The sequence below is a fragment of the Strix uralensis genome, chromosome 20, assembly GCF_047716275.1.
Source record: "Strix uralensis isolate ZFMK-TIS-50842 chromosome 20, bStrUra1, whole genome shotgun sequence".
NCBI classification, from domain to species: domain Eukaryota; kingdom Metazoa; phylum Chordata; class Aves; order Strigiformes; family Strigidae; genus Strix; species Strix uralensis.
The window spans coordinates 4,899,839-4,922,218 of NC_133991.1; the positions used below are offsets into that span (position 1 = coordinate 4,899,839).

At 41.5% G+C, this 22,380-nt stretch overlaps 1 protein-coding gene across 2 annotated transcripts in view; it reads right to left on the reverse strand.

Moving 5' to 3' along the window:
* Positions 1-22,380, reverse strand: part of LOC141952631 (sphingosine-1-phosphate transporter SPNS2-like) — a 139,346-nt gene that overhangs the window by 58,247 nt on the left and 58,719 nt on the right. For both annotated transcript variants that reach the window (XM_074890308.1, XM_074890306.1), the window contains exon 3: positions 17,514-17,650. In XM_074890308.1, the coding sequence (XP_074746409.1) occupies positions 17,514-17,650 (137 nt within the window). The remainder of the gene's footprint in view (positions 1-17,513; positions 17,651-22,380) is intronic.

The following is a 22,380-nucleotide window of genomic DNA, read 5'->3' on the forward strand; positions in this document are numbered from 1 at the left end:
ACACCCCTCTCTCTGAGCGTATGCATACATGACAACGAACATAAGCAAATGGGAAAGTCAGATATTACCCACAAAGAGGAAGCACTGTTCCCCACCGCTGCAGCAGGACACTTCTACCATCTCCTTTGCAATAGATTTTTGCCCCAAGTGCTTTTTCCTCTTTGTCCTGCCCCAGGATTCTCAGCAGTTTAGTGAGATGAAAAGGGCTGACACCAGCCAAATTCTTCTCTACATTATCTGCACTTAAAAGCAGTACAGGCAGTTGAGACTTTTAACTGAATTTCACTGTTCCCCAAGCAGAAATTGATATATACTAAAGAAGCTTATTCCTTTCTACATTACTTTAGAGCTCTTCTGTAATTTGTTCATCTGTGTAAATAGTTCTCACTCTGACAGGAAAATTAAAACCATCCGAGTCAGCTCTCAGCACCTGAGCTTGTTCCTTTTCCACAGGTTAAGCCCAGCAAGCTCAAGACTTCAGTGTCTTTTTCTCTGGGTCAGTGCTTGCAACTAAGTTTTTTGAAACGAGGAGCTATTACAGCAAACTATTTATGTCTTTAATTTTGTTTAGCAGTCTGCACCTCCATGAGAGCTGCCAAGATCTGGTTTGTAGAGATGCAATGGTTTTCTTCGAATGTATGGCAGAAATCCCCCTCCCTGCCTGTGCTTCAGCCCAACCTGCTCCAGACACTATCGCAGTCATGGCCATGCCGCAGCAGAGCTGCTGGTGCTGGTTGGATGTGGACTGGAGAACCTGAACCACACAATGCGACTGCCATGAGCCCTGGGGGCAATTTAGGATGCAAAGGTGCTCCGAGCTCCTTTCTCCAACTTGTATGTGCCACAAAGGGGCTGATGAGACGCCAGCCAGGGAAGATTCCAGTATACAATAAACCATCAACATATGGAAAGAATTGTGGCTGACAGAGACCCAGCACTGGCACAGTCTTCCTGGGAATTTCCCTTCAAAGGGGCCATCACCAGAAAGTAGCACACAGAGAAAGCACTCATACAAGTGCATGTGAGGTAGGAAAGTCAACGGACCTGCTCTCTTCTCCCCATCTCTTAACTCTATGGAAGGAAAAATACGCCCTAGTTCTAAAGCTGAAGACTTTACTACTTTGTAATTTGAAGACTAACAAACCCAAACAAAGAAGAAACCAAATCCACCAACTTAGATATGAGTTTTGGAAGGGATACAAATCCTTATGCCTCAGGGAATGCACCAATCACTAACAGGAATGCACAACCTACTAATTTCTAAATTTCTTAAACTATCAGCAAACTGTAGGCAACAGCAGCAATAGATCATGGGGTCAGATGGACTTGGTCTGACTGCTGTTGCCAATGACACTGTCCCACTAGAACCTATAGGCATGACACAATCCTTCCAGAATTTTCATCTAAAAAAAGCTTTCATCTAAAAGAAGCTTTCATGATTTGAGTATTTATAATATGACATATATCTTTTCTGCAAAGTATGACATGGTTTATACTCACATTTTCATACTGACTTTACTCTCATCCTCTTGCACACATAAATGTTTGATGGCCTAGAACATGTGACTATCTTTAATCATGTTTGGACAAACCTCCTAATTACACATTTATCCTAGTTGTACAGGCCATTGAGTGAGTAATACATGTTTTAATAGGTCTAATTACAGCTTTAACTTCTTTCTCTTTTTTTTAATTAGTTAACAAAAGGAATTAAGCCACAGTTCTCTAAAAGATTAGCTGTCAGTGATAAACCCATAATCTGCCAAATATGTGTACAACTCCGAACCACCAGATTTACTCTCTAAAGAATCATATGATCCTTAAGCTTCGGTTATTAAGTATTTGCATTTGAATGTGGAGTAGCTTGTAAGGGTCATAAAACAAGCTGAAGACATGCTTCTTTCAGATCAGGGACACACAGACCGATGAGATCACACAGGTATAGTTAACCTAGTACAAATTACTAGTACGGATGCACAGCACCAATGCAAGCCATGTTTTGAACTGATGTTGCTGGTCTAAAAGGACGATCTTTTATACAGCTACAGCAACTGCACCTGCACCCTTTCCTATATGAGGGTATATGAGAAACCTCCTACGGTTTCTACATTTAGCTTCAGTAAAAGAGGGTTCAGCACCATGAGATTCCGTATTTGAACTGCTGAGGTTTGCCACATTTTCTTTCTTTTATTATATAAACATTATGCAGCAAACAAGGATATAGAATCAGGGTTTGCATCCTTGGAAAGATGTGCGTAAGAAAAACCATCCATGCCATCAGGCAGCTAGGATTGCCACACAAAGCCTAAAATAGATGTGTGTGGAATGACAACAAGCTAATGAGAAAGCATTGAGATTGATTTAATCTCCCTGAGTTTCTAGATCAAACTCAGCTGAACTGTACTGCAGTTACAGTCTTGTATTTCTACAGCTGGCAGAGTCTTGCACTGACAACATCCAGGGTACCACAACAGTCACAAGCGATCAATTAGATCAACTGAAGATAGACAAGTCTGAAATACTGCAGGAGTCAGCTGACCAAAGTAAAACCTGCAGGGCTCTAATGTATATTCAGGGGCTACACAACTGAGGTCCCTTTTGACAGCTACACTTGTGTGCAAGCATTTGCCCTTTGCGATCAGAACTTGTATTTTCTGGCCAGGCAAACACCACTTCCTCTTGCATTCCATTAAGTTTTCCCAACAGTATCAGTACTTTGCAGGAATCTAAGTGGTTAGAGGTGACACACAACACGCTTCACCGCAGGTACAGCAAAGACCATGATGTAAACCAAACCAGGAACATGCTTCTGAGTATCAGTATTGTGACTAAGAGCATTGGCTCCTGCAAACTCACAGTTCAAATTCCAGCTCATTAACTGAGAGTCACTGGAAGAGCTGAGCAATGGAATGACATTACAAATGCAGGTGACATATTAGCTTAAACACTAAACACTCCGTTTCTCTTAGCTCTCCCAGCAATGATGGTGTCACCTTTAAGAACCTGAAAGTTTCCAAGTCAGACAGGGACATTGACATATCATAAAAGACAAGATGACATTAAATGATGAACATGTTTTAAATTCCATTCTGTGTCTGGATGGATGACGAAGACTACAGCAGAATACATAAGCCTAAATACATCTTCCACCTCTATGCAGCCCTAAAGCTTTCCAAATTTTCAATACATATATGCAAGGCACCTGGCTTCCATTGGTGGATACAAGTCCTGGGTCCACACACTTGACAGGAGTAGTGTGTCAAATCTAGATGTGGACCACAAAGTCACACGCCCTACCTTCTCAAATTTGAATGGTTCAAAATCTCCTTTAATAAAAGCAGAATAAATATCATAGACAGTTAGAGAGAGGTAACATATTTAATACTGGTGAATTGTTCCATGCCAGTTCTGAAGAACATGTCTTCCTGTGACATCCAGCCCAGACTTCTCAGTAACTGAATATTCATGCCAAATTTTGGCCATTTAGTGTCTTATTGTCTGGGAGATCTTTGTGCAGGAACAAAGGAAGATGAGTATCTACCTTTATCTACAAGTAATCTTAACTAATCCCTCATGGAGATTGCCAGCAGAGACACCAAAATACAAAATAACATGAGGGCAGAACTGTTTACTATGATGTTCTGTTGGTCAGTACTTTTTTCCCCCATTAATAGGTTGGGTAAGCATTGTTTTCAGGATTTCCTAGAACCAAAAGGAGTTTATTATGTTTAATCTCTGGGTGGCATAAAGAGTGGCTAGCCAGGGTACATGCCTGTGTGGAGTCTGGTTGGCGACAGGTCGGTGAGTTATCAGAACTGATGCAATGCTGTGAGCTATCAGTATTTTATCTGTTTTCTGTAGAGATACAAGTGCACTTAGAGGTTCATGCTACAGGTACCTGTCTGATAAATGTAACTATAAACTACCCTTCTCACCTCCAACAAGATGTTTTTCCCTTATCAGACGTGAGTCATGCTGGTAGGGTAGCCTGGGGGAGATTCACTGCAGTTGCTCGTTCTTTTGCCATTTGGCTCAATGCAGAGATGTGATTGGGTTTAGAGTCTTCTTTTCTTCCCTCATTGTGTGTGTCATCACCTACGCATAACCACTTTTCACCTCCCATCTCTTTACAATCACAACTGCCTTTTAAGTCACTACTGCACACAACATTTCCCGTAACTTCTATCACCACTGGATTCTACAGTTTCCTCCCTTCAAATTGAACTCTTGATGACAAGCCCGTATTTCACCACCATTTTCAAACTGCTCTTCTCATTTACGTGCATGTCACAGAATCAGAGAATAGTTGAGATTGGAAGGGACCTCTGGAGATAGTCTAGTCCAAGCCCCCTGCTCAAAGTGGGGTCAACTACAACAAGTTGCTCAAGACCATGTCCAGTTGGGTTTTGAATATCTCCAAGGATGGAGAAGCCACAACTTTGCTGGACAACCTGTTCTAATATTTGACCATCCTCACAGTAAAAACGTGTCTTCTTATGTTTAAATGGAATTTACTGTATTTTAGTTTGTGCCTATTGCCTCATCTTTTCACTGGGCACCATTGAGAAGAATCTGGCTCCATCTTTACTGCCTCCTATCAAGTCTTGATACACATTGAAGCAACATTACAGGCTCTCCAGGGGTAGAAGCACAGTTCTAGAGTAAGGATGACACTTTAACAAGGGTAAGCTATTCAAAATGTCAGGTTTTTCTTCACTTGGCTTTCCTGAAGCCTGCTTGGGCATAGGAAGTGTACAAGTTTAAGTATTTGTGTCCAATGAAGAACATTTCTCTTACCCAAAGGTCTCTCCCTGAACTCTGACGGGCAGGTCATTAACACTGAAGTGAAAATACTCTGGGCCTTCCTTCAAGTATTCACACATTTTATTCACACATGCATATTTTATGCTGGCTAGAGGTTATAGACATGTTACAGAGGAGACCACTACACCACACCAAGATTTAATAGCAAGTTATTGAGTTATTGAAACCTTAGTACACTTAATTAATCATTTGCTCAAGGGTCAATGTATAAACGCTTTGCAATTAGGACGGACTTATACTATAGTTTCTAAAGCAGGTCTCATTCTTCTGCAGCATCCATTTACACTATGTCAAACACTTCAAAACTTCAGCTCATTTGGATGCATTAAGTGTCCTACCAATTCTCAGCTCTAAGCAGCTCACCTTTGAACAACTGGCTTTTGGGAAAATTCAGCTGGTATTCAGAGCCCTGCAAGGAGAAGAGAAACTACAGCAAGCAGAAAGAGAACAAAATACGTATTTAAAAATAGAAATGAGCAAGGGAGATGAAGCAAAGTCCACTCACCTTTCCTCTGATTGTCTCTAGTATTTGTTAATGGCTTTAGTTCTCCCAGGTGACCTGTTCAGGCACACTTAATTGAATGTGGAAAGTTTTATTTGGAAATTAACTTAAGATTCTGGCTGATCAAAGTGTCCTTATTTTATGAGATTTATATTATTATTTAGTATGTAAAAATAACCAATAAAGACTGTAAGATACTTATTTTTCACCCATCACACCCTTCAAACAGCAACTAAGGTGTTTAACAACTGGATACCTACAGGTAGGCTCTAAAGTGAAGCACCTAATTAAACACTCTGGAGAAAAAAACAAAAACAAAACCACCCCGGAAGTAGCAAGAATCCCACAGCACTTCCCAGAGTCAGCAGGGAGCTGCTGTGTGCTTCGCAGGTACAAAAATCAGGGTCAAGACCTTCTTAGCTACTTGTAAATTTTGAATGTGAAATTCCCTTTCAACATTAAAATTGCAGCGTTTGAAATCCAAGTTCCCATCACTGCTCTCCCTTCAAACCTGTGGCAGTCCCGAGAGGCTCTTCTACTACTTTTCAGTCATTTTTGGGTAGCACAAAAGAAAAAATGAAAAAAAAGAGTAAGCCCAATTCCCATTCTCCATCCAATTAGGTAATGTAATTACAAGACACTGGGTGAAGCAGCAGCACCACTGGGTCTTGACAATAGCCTCGGTTAAGACAAAGCAGCATTACAGCTTACTAATTGAAGGGCTTTTCATCTGATTGACCTGCCTGTGGTAAAAATATTACATGACACTGAAATGGTGGAATTTATGTTCTTCTCAATTTAGTCTCTTGGTCATTAATATTGCATTAATGACAGGGGTCTGGAATGTAATTGGAAGGAATGTAACAGATTAGCTTGCTTATTCACCAGAACACTGAGTGCTACATGCACAGCTACTTATATTATAGACCTTAAAGAAAAAGGCTGATGTTTTCAAATAAATCATAGGGATCATAAAGAGCCCCATGTTACCAGTGCCTGCTAGAACATTGAGTTAAAACACTTCTTTCATCCTTGTGGCTCTGGTGTAAGACACAGAGGAGTCCCTAGCATTTCACATGGCTGCAACAGTGGTCATTTATCCGTGTTACAGAACCATTACACGCAGCTCGGCCAGAATGTATCTTCCAAAACTGTTCTCCTGAGAACCTTAATAGTTCTGGGTCGGAAACAAACTGTTGCTTGTTGTTCCAGATCTGTCAGGTGGGACACACTTATCAGCACTTCCAACAAATATCTCTGGCATTAGGCACTATCACCATTCCCTTCCTGAGACGTGCAAAGACACCCATAACATAATCACAAAAATAGAGATTGGGAGAACTACAATGTAGTTTTGCAACTGTGGAAACAATGCAAGGTTCTTGACACATAAAAGTTTTCAAATACTAACAGCTGGAATATGGCCTGGCTAGGAATATTATAAACTAAAGGATATTCACAGGCAGTAACAGGCTCCTGTGTTCCAGCCACAGATGAGTCACAAGCGAAGACTGAATCCAGGCAAATCAGCTCTAAACAGCCCATTTTTCAGAAAAAATAGTTACAGGCACTGATATATAACACTAACCACATCTCCACCTTCAGTGATGTCTATAGAAATGCGTGAGATCGAACCACATTAACCTGATTGGCCGTCTTGGTCAAAACACTCTTTGGCTTGGACCAATTCTTAAGCCAAAATTTAGTCAAATCCAACAGACAGGTCTTGTTCTTGGAGAGCACAACCCCATGTTCCTATCCACCAGACAACTGCAGAAACCATGATTTCTCAGGACCCTTTGAGAAAAGCATCAGCCAACCAACCGAGACATCCAGGTGTGAATGTTTTGCTCTAACCATATGCATTTTCAAGGGCAGAACAAGTTTTGAGAGTCCATGAAGGACACATTTGAATAGAATGCCTCAAGGTTTAAATGAAATTACCACAAAATTATAGTCCCAGCAACTTTACCCATACTGTTGGTTCTGCTGATTCTTGGCATATTTTACTCTGCATATACTAACAATTTAAGTACAGCAGCAGGTCAGACCTTTTAGGCATCGTTGTTGAAAAAACACCCAAATCATGACAAACTCTGACTTTTTTTTGTGTGTGTGCTTTCTGTTTTCACACTTCTCTGCCTTGCTGACTCAATCAAGATCCAGAAGCGCTCAAGTACTGTGAGAAAGGCTGACCTCGCAGTATGTTTGGCCTACATTTGAGACGTCTTTTTTAGCATCAGTTTTCCAGAGAGAAACCGATGCATCTACCAATTCCTTCTACCTACCAGCTTCTTCTTATTCATGATCTTCTTTGAACGGTTGTTATATTGTTAGGTGAAGCATTATTAACTGGCAGAGTTTCATCATGCTGTAGTTTCACTTCATTCTCTAAATCCAGCCTATTTGACAAAATGACAGTCCTATTTAACTATACTAAATGCATTTGCATGTTTTGTTACTATCTTCTCATGAGACTTTGTCAATCATATTTTCAGACATGATGATCAGCACCTTTGCCAGGGATTTCCAGCTCAAAATCTATTAGATGGGTTTGAGATTAGTACTCTAATTCAATGTTATCTGAATTGCAAATGCAGTGTTTTGTGTAGCATGTGAACTTTATGCATTTAAAAGAAATGTCAACACTTCAAAAGACTAATTTAGCACCTGGTACTGTAAGACATTTCCCATCTTCACACTATTTGCACATTACTCAGATCACAAAGGTCCTTTTTTCAGCCTTTATGCATGACCCAGGAGGCCACAGACTGTGTGCGCCACTGAAGAAGCACTTACACTTCCTATAGTATGACTGATGCTTTTGTATCACAGGCAACCAAGAGCTCAACCAAAGATAGGCTCAAATCCATACTTTTGCATCTGAACATGAGCCAGAGGCCTTCCCTGTCTCCTGAATCCTATTTTTCAGGACAATATGCACAGCCTTCAAGAACCACCAAGGCCCTGTGAATACAAAGTTTAATTTGTTTCCAGGCCTCCTAATGCATTAGCCTAAAACTGGGTTGAATGGATTGTTTTCTTTGTCTGTAAGGCATCATTAACCAAACTCCCCTGAAGCATCATGCTTCTTTCCAAGTCATAAACCTCAAGAACACAAGCCATAAACTGCTTCATTTACATCCATGCTAAGTACATGTCAGCTTACATCCTTAAACGGCAACATTTCTCCAGACCCATATTTGAACATCCCAGTGAAGCATGAAGGGACATGTTCTACACCACCAACTTGGCATCCTCTCGACACCCTCAATACACAATTACCCGGGAAGCTTATTTCCAAAGAGGCAGGATCACATGGTGGCATGCAGACACTGCAGTAGTGACTTGCTTTGCCTTCTGAACTCGTTTGACTGAGCCAGGCTTCCCCACCACTGAAGCACAGCATGTAACAGTGGAGCACTGCATCAGGAATGGCTTGTGTTCCTCAGGTCACTACCACTACTGCAAGGATCACATTAAGCTGATAGGAAATTTTATAATTCCTTACTCTATCTTTTAACATCTGCTTGGGAACTTACATGCAGCACTACCTCCTCTTTTTAAATTTTTTTTTCCCCCCAGCTGATTCAATCCCTATCTATTCAAGAAGCATTTTTCCTTTCTTCCATTCCTAGGATGTTTTGAATGAGGCTGAGCTTAAGATGCTGCAACAATTATTTATAAAACATAACGCTAAAGCATTAGAGAGACTTTCAATAAGACAGAGTTGAAGCAATAAAATGTCCTTTTTGTGTTCCATCAGCATGCTCTTGGTTAGGCTCTGCTGTGGTACGACAAGGAGAATATACATTTTAATAGACAACAGAAGAAGAAGGAATGCTTCCAAGACACATACAGCCTGGCAATGAAATAAATATGCCTTCTTCCCTCTGCCTCCTCAGCAAATAACTGACCCAGGTGAGATTTCCTGCCCAGGCACAATAAAAGCAGGACAGGCGGGTTGATAGTTACAGGCAGGCATTGCTTCCAAATCATCCAGTAACTGACATAGTGGCTGAACTTTCCTACTCTTTAACCTAGAGACTATAAATTCAGGTTTCTGCATAAAAATGGGACAAAGCTGTAAAGGTCTGTGGCCTGTAAAGATCCTTCATGCTGACGCCATGGTCCCCAGCTGTTGTCTCTAGGCATTTTCATGATCCGATGAAACAGCATCAAATGTAAGCATATTGATTTAAAAAGATGTAGGGTCTGACTCAATTACCACAAAGACACACAAAAGGTTCCCACAGACTTCCAAAGGAGGAGCTGAATCAGAACCACAATCACAGACCCTGTGATAAAGATTTCAACATCTTCCAGTAACCTAGATAACCAACGGTTCCCTAAAAAAAGGGTAAGCAATTACAGGGAGCCCTCACAGAGAACCACTGCAAATTAGCATTAAGCCTCGAGACTATTTCTTGATACTCTCCCAGCACAAACCTCTGTGCACCTGCTCTAGAAAATGCCTGAGCTCTGAGGAGCAGTTCTGACATTTCAGTGCAAACCGCTGCCTTCATTTTAATGAACTGGCAATAGAAGCCTCTGCAGCAGCATGCATCAGTTCAGGTGAGTTATGACACTCAGCAATAGAAACATCTCTTCTTCTTTCAGCATTCACAGTGTTTGATTCAGATATTGCATGCTTTCAGACTGATTAATGACCCAAAAGTAGGTAGCAGAGGGCAGGAGGCACGAACGTAACAGCAGGGTGATTTGAAAAGTTCAAATGGGACATGCTGGCGCCAGGCTGACCCTACCTGGGGAAGGTGGGACTTGGGGGGTGCAATCTTGATTGCTCTTGGGTCCCAGAGGGGAGAGCAGAACTGATCCTGTTCCAGACACACTGCAGACAGGAAATGCAATGTACGGTAGAGATATTCCTTATGATAGTTTCTTGAAGTTCATTTTTATCATCACATGAATAAGCTTTCTGAGTAAGCTTTGGAACTATACTCTGTCTCTCTCCTGGCAGCCATCACCAGCTGTGTTTTTAATAACTCTTCCCAAATGCTTTACAGACACATAGATGCAGATACTGGAGGGAAAAAACCAACACTCAGAGCAGAAAATACAGCACTTCAATTTCTGATAGTACCTATGAAAAGCCTCCTCCTCTCATAGATTGGCTTTTTGGGGCTGATGCTCTGAGAACACCCTAGCCTGTTTTTCATTTATTGTTTCCTTTGGAAGAGGGACAGGTAGAAAGGGATGAGGTAGGAATATAAAGCAGCTAGGAGACAAACATATGACAGTAATTCTGCACTCTATTTCAGCGAGCTGCAACTATTTCATCTATATAAATCTTTGCCCATCTCTTCTATCCTAGGTCAGCAAAATCTGAGGGAACAACGAGGACCCAAGATTCAAGAGTTCAACTCATTACACTTGTCTGTGCAAGAAACGATGTTGCTCTTACATGAAAACAGTTTCCCATACAGTATTTGGTATCAGCTGTGCTGAAGATGCTAGCAGACTTGACAGATGCTCAGAATACCTGAAGACCAGCTCAGCCAATGCTTCTTTATTGAACGAAGAAGCAATAGTGTATTTTTTTTCCTATAGTACTCCTCACGTAATCCATGTTTTAAAAATGCAAGATAGTAAAACTTTTAAGAGTGCTGTGAATAGCACTGGGGAGGAGCAGCAGGTGCCTCCTTGCTGGAGAGGTGTCAAAGAAATGATGTCTTTCAACTCCCATAGAAACTCTCATACTTCTTTGTCCAGAGAGCATGGATTTTGTTATGTCTTGATCTAGTCCTAGCTGGAAAGTCAGGAAGCCATGAAAACACAGAGGGAGTTTCTCACAGCAAACTGCTGCAGGAACCTCACAACTCCTACCTCCCAAGAGTCGCACCTTTAGAGATCTCGTGCCCATCTCCAGCAGCCATATAGGTGTAAGTACATATAATCAGATTTGAGGTAGGTTTATCTCTTCTCCTGATGGGTAATGCCACCACCAGCACACGGCAAGTAAGACTTCTGCATAGCAGGCTGCTGATGGGGGAAGCAGGTCTAAAGGGGGCTGTGGGAATTACCTTTCTTCAAACCATCTGCTTTCAGACATATGGGAGAGGGAAAGCAAGGCAAAATCAGTCTGCAAAGAATTTCACTCTGCAGTGTAAAGCAGAGATGACAACCCTTATTCTTTCCCTCTCTTCTGGGACCTCAGAGCCACCTAAATCCAGCCATCACAGCATTCTCCTTCACCTGGCACCCACCGATCCCCATTCCCCCAGCACAGCAGCTCTCCTGCGGTGAGGAGGGAGCCCTGATAGATGAGAAGAGGAGATGTATAGATTGCCATGTCTTATCTTAACAGAGGCGAAGCAGGATTAGCTACCGGGTAGCGCAGAGTGGCATCATACCAGCATTATACATACGGTCATAATAGTAGCACTTAGTAATTTGAGTGTTGACACTGCTGGCAGATAGAATAGCAACACTACTGTAGTATATTACCCACCCTAATCTCTTCCTCTGTGATAAGAGAGTACGCAGTGGACTACATTTTTCCTGAGAAGTCTAGCAAAAGGGCAAGCATGCAGAAATCCAAATGTCAACAGCATATGCTCATCTGTAGGGTTCCAGTACCACATTAAAGGCTGGCAAAATACACCAGAGCCAACTAACAGCCTTTGTCCGTGAGCACCCCATGTTAGTTCCAGCACCGATTTCTGTAACAGCCGCACAAACTGACAGGAGCTGCATCTGAGGGAAGGGATTGAATGTATGTGCAGCAGACTTTACTAAGTTGCTGGAAGAATCTCTTTTGCTTTCTCTCTAAAAGAGTGTTCTGCTCAAAAATAATAGGATGGAACAGTGGGATATAAACATTCCAATAATTCATGGTGACTTCAAAGATAACACTTCGTACCCTTCTTGCATACAAAACGATGGCTTGGGGCTTCTAGTTTTGTTTGTTTCTGTTCTTCAAACTGTGGATTTATCTCACGCAGTGGAAGCAAAAGAACAGAAGCTCTAAGTTTTATAACACAACTTCTGTCAGAGCACTTAAGACTAAAGGCTTTTCTTTGCTTGGAGAAAATCATCATGTGTAGGGGGGTGGGGTTGGTTTATGTTTACGTTTTTTAAAATTAACCCAGCTAACCATTTGTTCCATACTGCACATAATTTGTTGCTTCTCTTTTAGCACTCCTTGAAAGACAAGCTGTGGAAATAAATATACATCTGGCAAGTCTGAAAGACAGGACTTTAGCAAGCACTGCAGGCTAACTGGAATTCCACAGTGGGCTATTTGCTTCCGCTTTCAGAGATAAATCAAAAGGAGAGGAAAACAAAATAAGCAGTAGTAGAAATACCTATCCAGATTAACTTGCAGTGGGAGCAAAAAGATTTTATCATGGCAGTTATATCAACATCTAAACAGAAATATCTATCAAGAACTGGAGGATTCAAAAGCACATTCCTGATTTACCTTGTTAATTCTTTGCTTTTCCGTTTCCAAACTTTCTGCCATCTGCAACTCCGATGTCTCACAGCAAACCCACATTACCACAGCCTGGTCTGGTTGATTATTAGGTACACTTGGTCTCCCAGAATAGTGGAGCCTAACTACTTAGCAGAATACTTTGCTCATCTGTAAAACAGCATCCCTTTTACACAGAAATATGCTTTATTCGAGGTATTTACATGGGAAATAGCAGTATTTCACAAGACTAGAGAACAGTCTGCAACTTTCCACCTCCAAACTCTTTCTTGCTTTAAGATACTGGTGTCTGCCCACAAGGGAGAGGGGTCCTGATCCCTTAGAAGTTTGTGCTAAGAGGGGTAGGAAGGCTACCACCAAAACCAAGGTTTCATCTAAGACAAATTTCTGGCCAGAGTAGTCAGCGGTAAGAACTATTATTATGACTAATAGATGTGGATATCCACGCAGCCAGAAAGCAACTCTCAGCACGTGGCCTGATCACTCCTGATAACCAAGTTGCTTTCACATGAAACTGTTCAGAAAGAGAGACATGGTGCAACTGGGATTACAGACTCTTTCCAATGACATCTGCACTATAAACCAGCTCAAGATGAGCAGCCACAACGCAGGCAATCAGGCACTGTGCTCATCAAAATGCTATCTAGAGAAAAAAATGGTTACCTATAAATCAGAGTTTATATTGATACAGAGGAAGACAGACACATATTCAGCTTTTTGTGTGGATGGAAATGCATCCTGGTAAAGAAACTCCATGAAGATTGTGTGCTCAGTGCATTTCTTTGTGATACGACTCTATATTGCAGAGCAGCTCACTTATTTTTTGCTGATTTATTACAGAACATGAACCAACAACCAGCAAGCGTTTTCTCCAAATGCTTGCCAAAAGCCAAAAACAACAAAAGAAAGGGTTTTGCAGGTGAAAGTACCAAAATTTGTGTACCCGCAGGTGCAGAGCTGATTAAAAGGCATGCATAAAGGGAGGTAATTTCTAAGCAGGTGTTTGTACTTACAAAATACAAATTAAGATATATACATACTTTATTGAAGTTTCTATAAACGGAGTTAATCTAGAGATAGGTCTAAATATGTATCAACTTTAACTAATTTCAGATTAATGAACAAGTTTGTTAATGGTTGTTTTAAGCAACTTTTATTTTAGAAAGTGCTAAACAGTGTTATAGAGCAGAAATGTGCAAGTACCAGAGACAAAGTAGTGGAGGACTCATTTCTTATTTTTCTATAGAGAAATTGTGCACTAGTATAAATTATCAAATCATATTATTTGCCAGAATAAAAAGTGACCTTTTCAATATTATTTCAGTCTTGTTACTTCTGATGATTTTCTTTAGTTAAATTTATCATTAGCTATTTCTATCCATGCAACCAGGTGTATTTATTGATACAGTATTTAGTTGGGTTTCTTTTTTTGATTTGTTTTAAATGTAATTTAAGGCCTCATGAACAGTAACCAAGCGTTAAGTATCTAGTTGTCCTGTTTCTATTTTGCTCTACGTGGAATTCACGCATTATTTTTTTCTGTAACTATCACCTCCTATATATTCTGGAACTATCCTTAAGTTTTGGCCTGATTTTCTTTTTTCCTTGTGAGAGCCTATTATTTAGTTATTTAGTAGCTACTAGCAGATGAGAGATCCATTTATTTGATGATCATTATTCCATGTTAAAAGCCCAAAGACATTTGGTAACAAATAACCAAGGTTTTTTTAAAGTCGTTAAAAACCTTAATGCAGTGCTCTCTAGCAACTACATGTCTACAAGGTATATATATCCAATTCCCTGTTTTATCTGCCAATTTTCAGTCACTATCTTTTTAACCCAAATAGCATGAAATAGCATTTAGATAGTATCTTAGATGACTGTTTCACTGTGCTCCAATCCTTTTTTCCAGATCAAAATACATCTCTCTGAGGTACTTTCTCACTCCATGTCCTTTTCTTGCCACTTGGGTATTTCTTTACTGAACAACTTGACAATAGCACAGATAAGAATTAAGAAGTTCTTTTCTGTATGCTTATTTGCACAATAAATTACAAATAATCTAGATATTCGCTCAAATTATAGCATTTTGACCGCTCTCCTTTAAGTGTCCAAATTTTAGCCAGGAACTAATATTACCAACACACTGCTGAAAACCTACCAATTGGGCACCTTTAGAGTCCACCAGAGGCGTAGCTGCTTTCCATCTTTGTTAAGCTGTCTCTTTCCATTTACACTCCAAATCTGAACTATGCAGATATGTACTCTATTTAATTACACAGGGATAGCATGCATGAGGCACTAGACACTATCAAAATCTGAAGAAAGGCCATCCCTGAAGACATAGTTTGCTATTTCTACTGAATGGCTATTGTTTCTCTTCTAGTTCAGTATTTTTGCTGTCACCACAAAAAGGAGTTTTCTGTACAATTTTTCAATGGGCTCAGCCTGTGCTAACTTGCTCCTTCTAGTCCTGTCTTTTCATGTTGACCTGGATGTGAGTACTTATCTACTTACAGTAGTCTTACTACTGCTTTTATTTGTGCCAGCAAAGTCTTTTCATATTTCAGCTCCTAGCCTTCCTCCCTGACAAACACACCAAACCTAGAAGAGAAAGATCAGGGAAAATGCCTAGTTAGTCACTGCATACAGAAAAAAAGCTGCATCAGCTCTTCTCTGACTCTTTTTCTCATTAAGCACTTCAGGAATTCACCTGTTCAATGTGGCATGTCTTCCCAATTAAAGAGCAGGCCTCCTAAAAGGATACCAAAGTGGTAGGGATACTCTGTGAAGTTGGGACTATTCTTATAACCTTGCTCAACTGCTGCAGCCCCTGGGTAAAGCACATCCATACAGCAGCTGCAAAATTTTCCATTATCTTCTGGAATAGATAACAAGAGCTGGGCATGAGACCTCTGGTTCAATAAATAAGCCTTCCAGTAGAGTTGAGGAACACAATAAAATCAGGACAAAGGATTCTTCTCAGTATTTAGAAGATTGTGTCCAAGGTTGTAGTTTGAGTCCCGAGTTAGTACTGATGCAAATCCAGGAGGAATTAACACAGGCCAGGCTATTTTGATCTTGGCTCTCTTGTGACTTCCAAGACATTGGGGTTTGGATTCCAAACATATTCCAGCTTTATAAACGTTATTCTCCCTCTCTTTGGCTAAAAATATGCCACTTCCACTCTGAGCTCCTGTATACTGATGACCACATATATTAATCCTTGAACTACTTCAGCTAATACCCCCCCAATCCTTCAGCTGAAAATCAACTTTGCAAACGTAATTACATCAGTCCAGTTCCAGTGTTCCCCTACATGCAACTACGGGACTACATCTATTGCAGAGAGAGCGATGAGAACCCGAGCATGAATGTGTGTTCCTAATGTGAGAAATGGTTATAAGCAAGTAACTGGTTCCTCATAAAGTGCTTCCCTCTTTGGGCTCTGATCACAGCTGCTTTTGCAGAATGTTATGAAGATAAATTAAAAAAAAAAAAAAAAAAAAAGGGAAGAAAACCAAAACACCTTCTTCATTTTAGATGGGATATGTACTTTCTCTGGAAAGGATGCTTCCTGGCCAATTATAAACCAGAACAATTTACTGAGTTAAAGGCTTCTACATTTGGCCATATGCGTTTTTCTTTAGAAATGCAACAACAATCAATCCAACATGAAAGCCAGACAGACATGTGACTGCCACTGCCCACTTTAGGTGGAAATACTCTTTTATTAGAAACTGCAGAGCATGTGTGTGGGCAGGAGGGAGCAGGGCGGAGCGGTTTAGTCCCTGGTTGTCATTCTTTAGGTGTGACCACAATGCTGCAATCTCTGGAACGCAGCTGGACAGAAAGGATGAGGAATGCCCTTGCCTCCCTCGGGGAAATCAGTCTGAGGATGCCAAGAGCTGTGATTTGTCTCTCCAGGAATGTTGCCACCTGCAGCAATTAAACCTCCTCTATAATATGATTTAAACAAGAGGATATTTTTCCCTAGAAACTGCCAGATCATTGTTTCCTCCAAGTGCCTCTGACAGGTAAGAAAATTAATGCAATGAGGAGTCCTCAAAATGGGGTAATGTGGCTGTCCTGAAAGCAGGTGAGGGATGCTGTGCATAGCTTGACAAAATTAAGTGAGCCTGACAACTCCATCATCAGTTCCCCAGACATATTCATCAACTAGCATTAAAGGAGCTGAAACTATGTCTAATCTCTATGCTATCATCCACCCTCACTGCCTTGGTTGGATAAGAAACAAAGCGCACGCACAAAACCACTGCTGGATGCATTCTGTCATTCCACAAGCCACAAGCAGACTTCCCAACAATCTCCAGTGGCTTCTGTTGCATATCAGAAGACCAGAGAACCACTATATAGCCATGGATTTTTTTTTCCCCAAGTCTTTTTTAAAGCCTTTTCAAGTTTCTTTAGGATTTCCCTCAAAATAAAGACCTTATATCAACAGAAACTCTTGCTTAGATATGCTTCACCTGTTATATTTTATGAGTGTGCATGATCAAAGAATAACAGCTTTCACAGTTAAGAAAACACTGTTACACAGATGACACGTCACCCACAAAAGGTCAGATAATGCAACATGCTATACGTTAAATACACGCGACAGGGATACGTTCCCCTTGAGCACACGGAGATGGGGCGTGAGGATTTTTTCAGGACCATATTGTCCTTCTTTTCAGGACACCCTGCAAAGCACCTTTGCAAAGATCTTACCTGTTCAGTGATGAAGGAGCTTGAAAAAGTGACAGCTGACCAAAAGAAGATCCCACAGCTGAGAATGATCTTTCTGTTGAAACGGTCACCAAGGTAACCAAAGATAGGCGCCGCAACCATGAAACTACAGATGAAAACTGCCAAGGAGAGAAAAAGGAAAGAAACGTTTAATAAACATCAGGCCAAGAACATGAAAACTAATTTTCTGCAAGCCAAATCCTCTAGAGAGCAGTTCCATTTAATTAGACATTCTGCAGCCCTGACATAAAGTTGCGCAGTCTGATAGGCTTTCAGAAGTCAGTGTTTCCTTAATCAAACAGATATTTCATTCCCAGAGAAACTTCAGACAAGTATTACATTTGAAAGCACCAGCCCCTCATAGTCCACTGTGAGCTCAGAATCCAGGGATGGGCAAAACCAGGACAGAATAAGTGAAAAGCTTCTGCCTAAATATCACTGAGAAGGTGAATTGGAGGTTGGAAGGAGTTTCAAGCAAACAGAAAGCAAGCCAAGGGCTGCTTTTGGTTCTTGCAGCAGAGATCAGGCCATAGAAACTCAAGTTCTTTCATCCTTCCTAGCAGTATTTTAAGGCAACCATGAAACAGTGAGGAAAACCAGTAAACACTACTATCACCCTACTGGCACCAGCCCTGTAATTAGACAACTCCTTCCTCCTCCTTAGGTCCTTTCACCAGCACTGAACTTGTATTTAAACCCATCACTGAGCAACAGTTTCACTAAAAGAAAGAGTTTTAACCTCCAAAGCCCTAACAGGCCAGGAACGCCCTCATCTGAAAGACTACAAGTTCACCTTTCCCTCTGCTTCCCCCCTCAAAAACCCAAAGCATTAACCTAAGACCTGCTGTCATGTAGGAATGAGGCACTTGATAGAATAACCTCTGCAAAATCTCCTCAACTTCGGAGGTCACTCCTCCAGCCTAGCTCAAAACAGTCTGGCCAGTGACACCACTGAAAACACCTCAAACGAGGCACTCACACCATATTCATGATTAATTTGGAAGTTGGCAGAAATGGCCAGGTTTTAAGCTGATTTATATCCAGCTTTTGTCTGTTCACATTAGAGATCTGGATGAAAGCAACTACATTGATTTTACTGCCATGTAGTATGAACTTTTTGACTTTCACTGACTGCCTTGAGTTCAGCAAACCCAGAAGGATTTGGGTGGGACACTAGAATACCTGGAGAGGCCTCTATAGTCACAGAGTTAAGCCTCTCATTAATTAGCAGGTAGTTCTTGGAAGGCTGGGTGGGCTTTTGGCATTGTTTAACCCCAGCCATCTACTTTTAATTGTACAAAAGGGGAGGGGGGATAGAACAGGAAAAAAAAAGGCAAGAGCAGAGGACACACCCCCCTTTGGTTGGAATGCGCACATGAAATTAAAGTGGTTAAGGCCCAAATGATGCATTTTTCATGGATAATAATATACAATAGCTCAAAAACATGCAGAATGCTGAACTATGAAATGATCTAAACGTCTCTTCTTTTTTAGTATATTAAGATGCCAAAGCTGCTTTATAAATAATACATATCCATTTGCAACTATATTTTGTGAGCCATATGACTGTGTGTATATCAATTTTGCACTGTGATATTTGATGGGAATTACAGATTTATTCCTTTTAGAGTAAAATAAATGGAGATAATACAGAAATGTTAAGACATGAAAAGAAGCACATGAAATGATTATATCAGGCATATTTCAATAGTAATGCTATGAACAATGTTGCTGTTAAAGCTAGCACACAAACCCTACTGATAGGCAGAACGCTCAGTCCCTGCATCTACCCCAAAATCCTTGTGCAAACAAAACCTGTTGAATAAAACTACGAGCACTTAACGCAGTGTTTGCATTTCTTGTGTTTTACAGAGAAACTACACAACTAGTCTGAAACCCAGCTTAACACTCTATCGCCAGGAAACCAGTCCCCATGTGAGACTGTGGGACTGATACCTTTTGGGAAGCCCAAGACCGTGGGGTTGATACCTTCTGGGAAGATGGGCCAGTGCCGCTGCCCCTGCACTGCAGCACAGACGCTCGGGGTACAGAGCCCAGCTTTGCCAGGCAGGGCTGTTGCATTCTGCCCCCAGCACCGGGCTCACGCAGGCTCCCTCTCAGCTCCCTCTCAGTTGGCACACGCAATGCCTGGCGTAGCCCAAGAGCCCTGTTGTTCTGCTGACCCAGGTTGCCAGGGACTGCCTGGGCAAACACTCTTCTTTCCCACACAGGGGGTTCTGTCATGCACACCCACCCCTGCAGCACAGTCCAGCTCCCAGAGCTTCACATCCCCAAAACCCTTGATCTCCAGTGAACTTGGCTCTAGCAGACCAGAAGTGGCTTACAAATTCTGCAAGGGTACATCTGCACTGGCCCCAGGCCAACAAGGCACTTAAGCACATGCTTATATTAAGCATTTTAGAGTCATCAATTCCATGATTAAGTGCTTTCCTGAATTAACACCAAAGAGCTTGGCACCTTGCAAAGCTGGTGCAGCAACCTGGCACGAAGGATATGTGACTGTTTATTGGGAATGAGAAGCAGAAAATGACTCTGACTCTTACCGAGCAGTGTGCCCATTGCAAGTTGACCTTACCCTTGGAAGGACACTGAAATTCATTCATCTCTGAATCAGATATTATGCCATTTTTATGATGTAAAAAGACATGAAGCTAAAAAAGCTTCTAAGGGAAAATTAGAAACATTCAAGTCAGCATCCCACCATTTCAAATAACCTGATTAATTCAGCTTTGAGACAGGGAGGGTGTGATCCAAAATTCTCATTAATCAGTGGGATTATTAGCTTCGATGACCTCTGGATTGTCAACGCAAAGACTAATTCTGGAATCTGGGCAAAAACAGGGCAAAAAGCACAAACCTCCTCTTTCCAATAAAACAAATGAAAAAAAAGATTGTCCTATGCCTTTCCAACAACATACATCCTGCTGTTACTCAAATCCCTTCAGAGAATTTATTTTTGGAAGATTCTAAACTGAGCTGTGAGCTTTGTCATTGGTAAGCAGCTGACTTGACAGCTCCACAAGGTGTAAAATGAAAGGACAACAGAACCTAATAAATAATAGGTAATGGAACACAGCTGTCATAATAATAAATGCAATTTATATCAGAGTATTTATGACCCAAATATGCATCAGAGCATTGATTGACTCAAATAAATGCAGAATATGATGGCTGTGTGGTCTGTCAAAAGGATCTGCCTGTTACAGGCATTTCTCATGAATCAATGCTTGCAATTACTCCTGCAAATGACAGGCAAGACTCCTGAACAACAGACTGGGTTGGCAGAAGAGAGGTGAATGAATCTAGGGCATGTTACCAGGTGGGATGGAAACCCCAGTTACTCTAGACCAAGAGTTGAAGTTCTGTGACAGCTAAACACTGTGAAGGAGAGATCTTATCCAGAAGTCAGAAAACTGCCAGCATGTTCAGCTGGAGAGAGGGGCAGCAGAAACATGATTAATTTGTAGAGAAAGAAGGCCAGCAGCATAACGCAGAGGGATGCATTCCAGTAAAAGAGCCTGGCCCTTGTGCCAGCCTCTTCCTGTCTGGCTCCTCTCCCCTCTTCCACAGCATTTGCTGCTCCTTGCATTCACCCACTCCCCAATTAATATCCAAGTGACACCACAGCAGCTGCAGCTTCGGCTCAACACACTGCCACAAATCTTTTTTATTAGGAGAGCGCTGTGACAGAGGCTGGCATTTCATTTGCCTCTTTCCAATCAACAGCTCCTCTTCCCATTTACACTTAAAGCCATCTCAGAATATTACCAACTCTCGAGAAGACATACACTGCAAGCCAGGGCAGAGTTAGAAATCCACTGGGATTTGGGATGAGCTACAGAAAAGGTAGCGATGGCGTTCAGAGCGGCTGTGGGCAGGTATAGCTATGTGGGTTGCCACTGTGTATGCTGTACAGCTAATTTCTCTTGGTAAATGATCTCCAACAGTGCCAGAAGTGGCTCAGTCCCAGCACTGGGTGGAGCAGAGATAATTTCTGCAGTAGAAAATTATCATGTGAGCAAAGGCTGAATAAACAGACACATAATGAATGCCATCCCAGGAGGGAGGTTCTTTTAAGTACAGGTATTTTCAAAAGGAGATCACATTTGTCTTTATACCTCCCTTTGTGGCTTAGCTGCTGAAACGCCGACCGCGGTGAGAATGCAGGAAGAGTGTAATTGCCCAAACAGGATGGCTTGGTGTCTATTTCTGCCTCTGAACGCCTGTCCCACCCTGTACAGGTGCACAAGCACCTTCTCAGCCAGCACTGCCCAGCTTTTTCTGTGCGCGGCTGGAATTACAAAAATGTGCAGCTTAAAAAAAATACAAAAATCTTACACTTCCCACCCAAACACACACCAGAGAAGGAAAGCATCCTCCCCAGACTTTATTGCCTACTTCATGTACTATAGCTTCAGCCATCATTCAGGGATTATGGCCAGGGAGCTGCCATTCAGCCCACGCTTTTTCCTCTCAAGAGCTGTTTGTGTACCCAGTGGAAAAGTAAACCCCCAGACAGTGGAAGCAAAGGAGATTCAGGGAGAGGGAGAAACCACAGACTTTAATAGTCACAAAAAGCTCCTGCCTACTGGAACTAGACTTCATTGTTCTTATTCTTCTCTTCTTTCTCTCCAAACAAAAATTTACCAGCTTGACTCTACAGCTATTCCCTGAAACAGCTCTGATCCATCAGCTTTCTACCCCTTGATTCCAAAGACACTGTTGCCTCTGTCTCACTTGCTCTTTTCTTATGGGGACTGATCAACCCTTTGTGTCTCAGAGAGGGACTTCTCCTGCCAGCAGGTCGTCCACACAGTATAACCAAGAA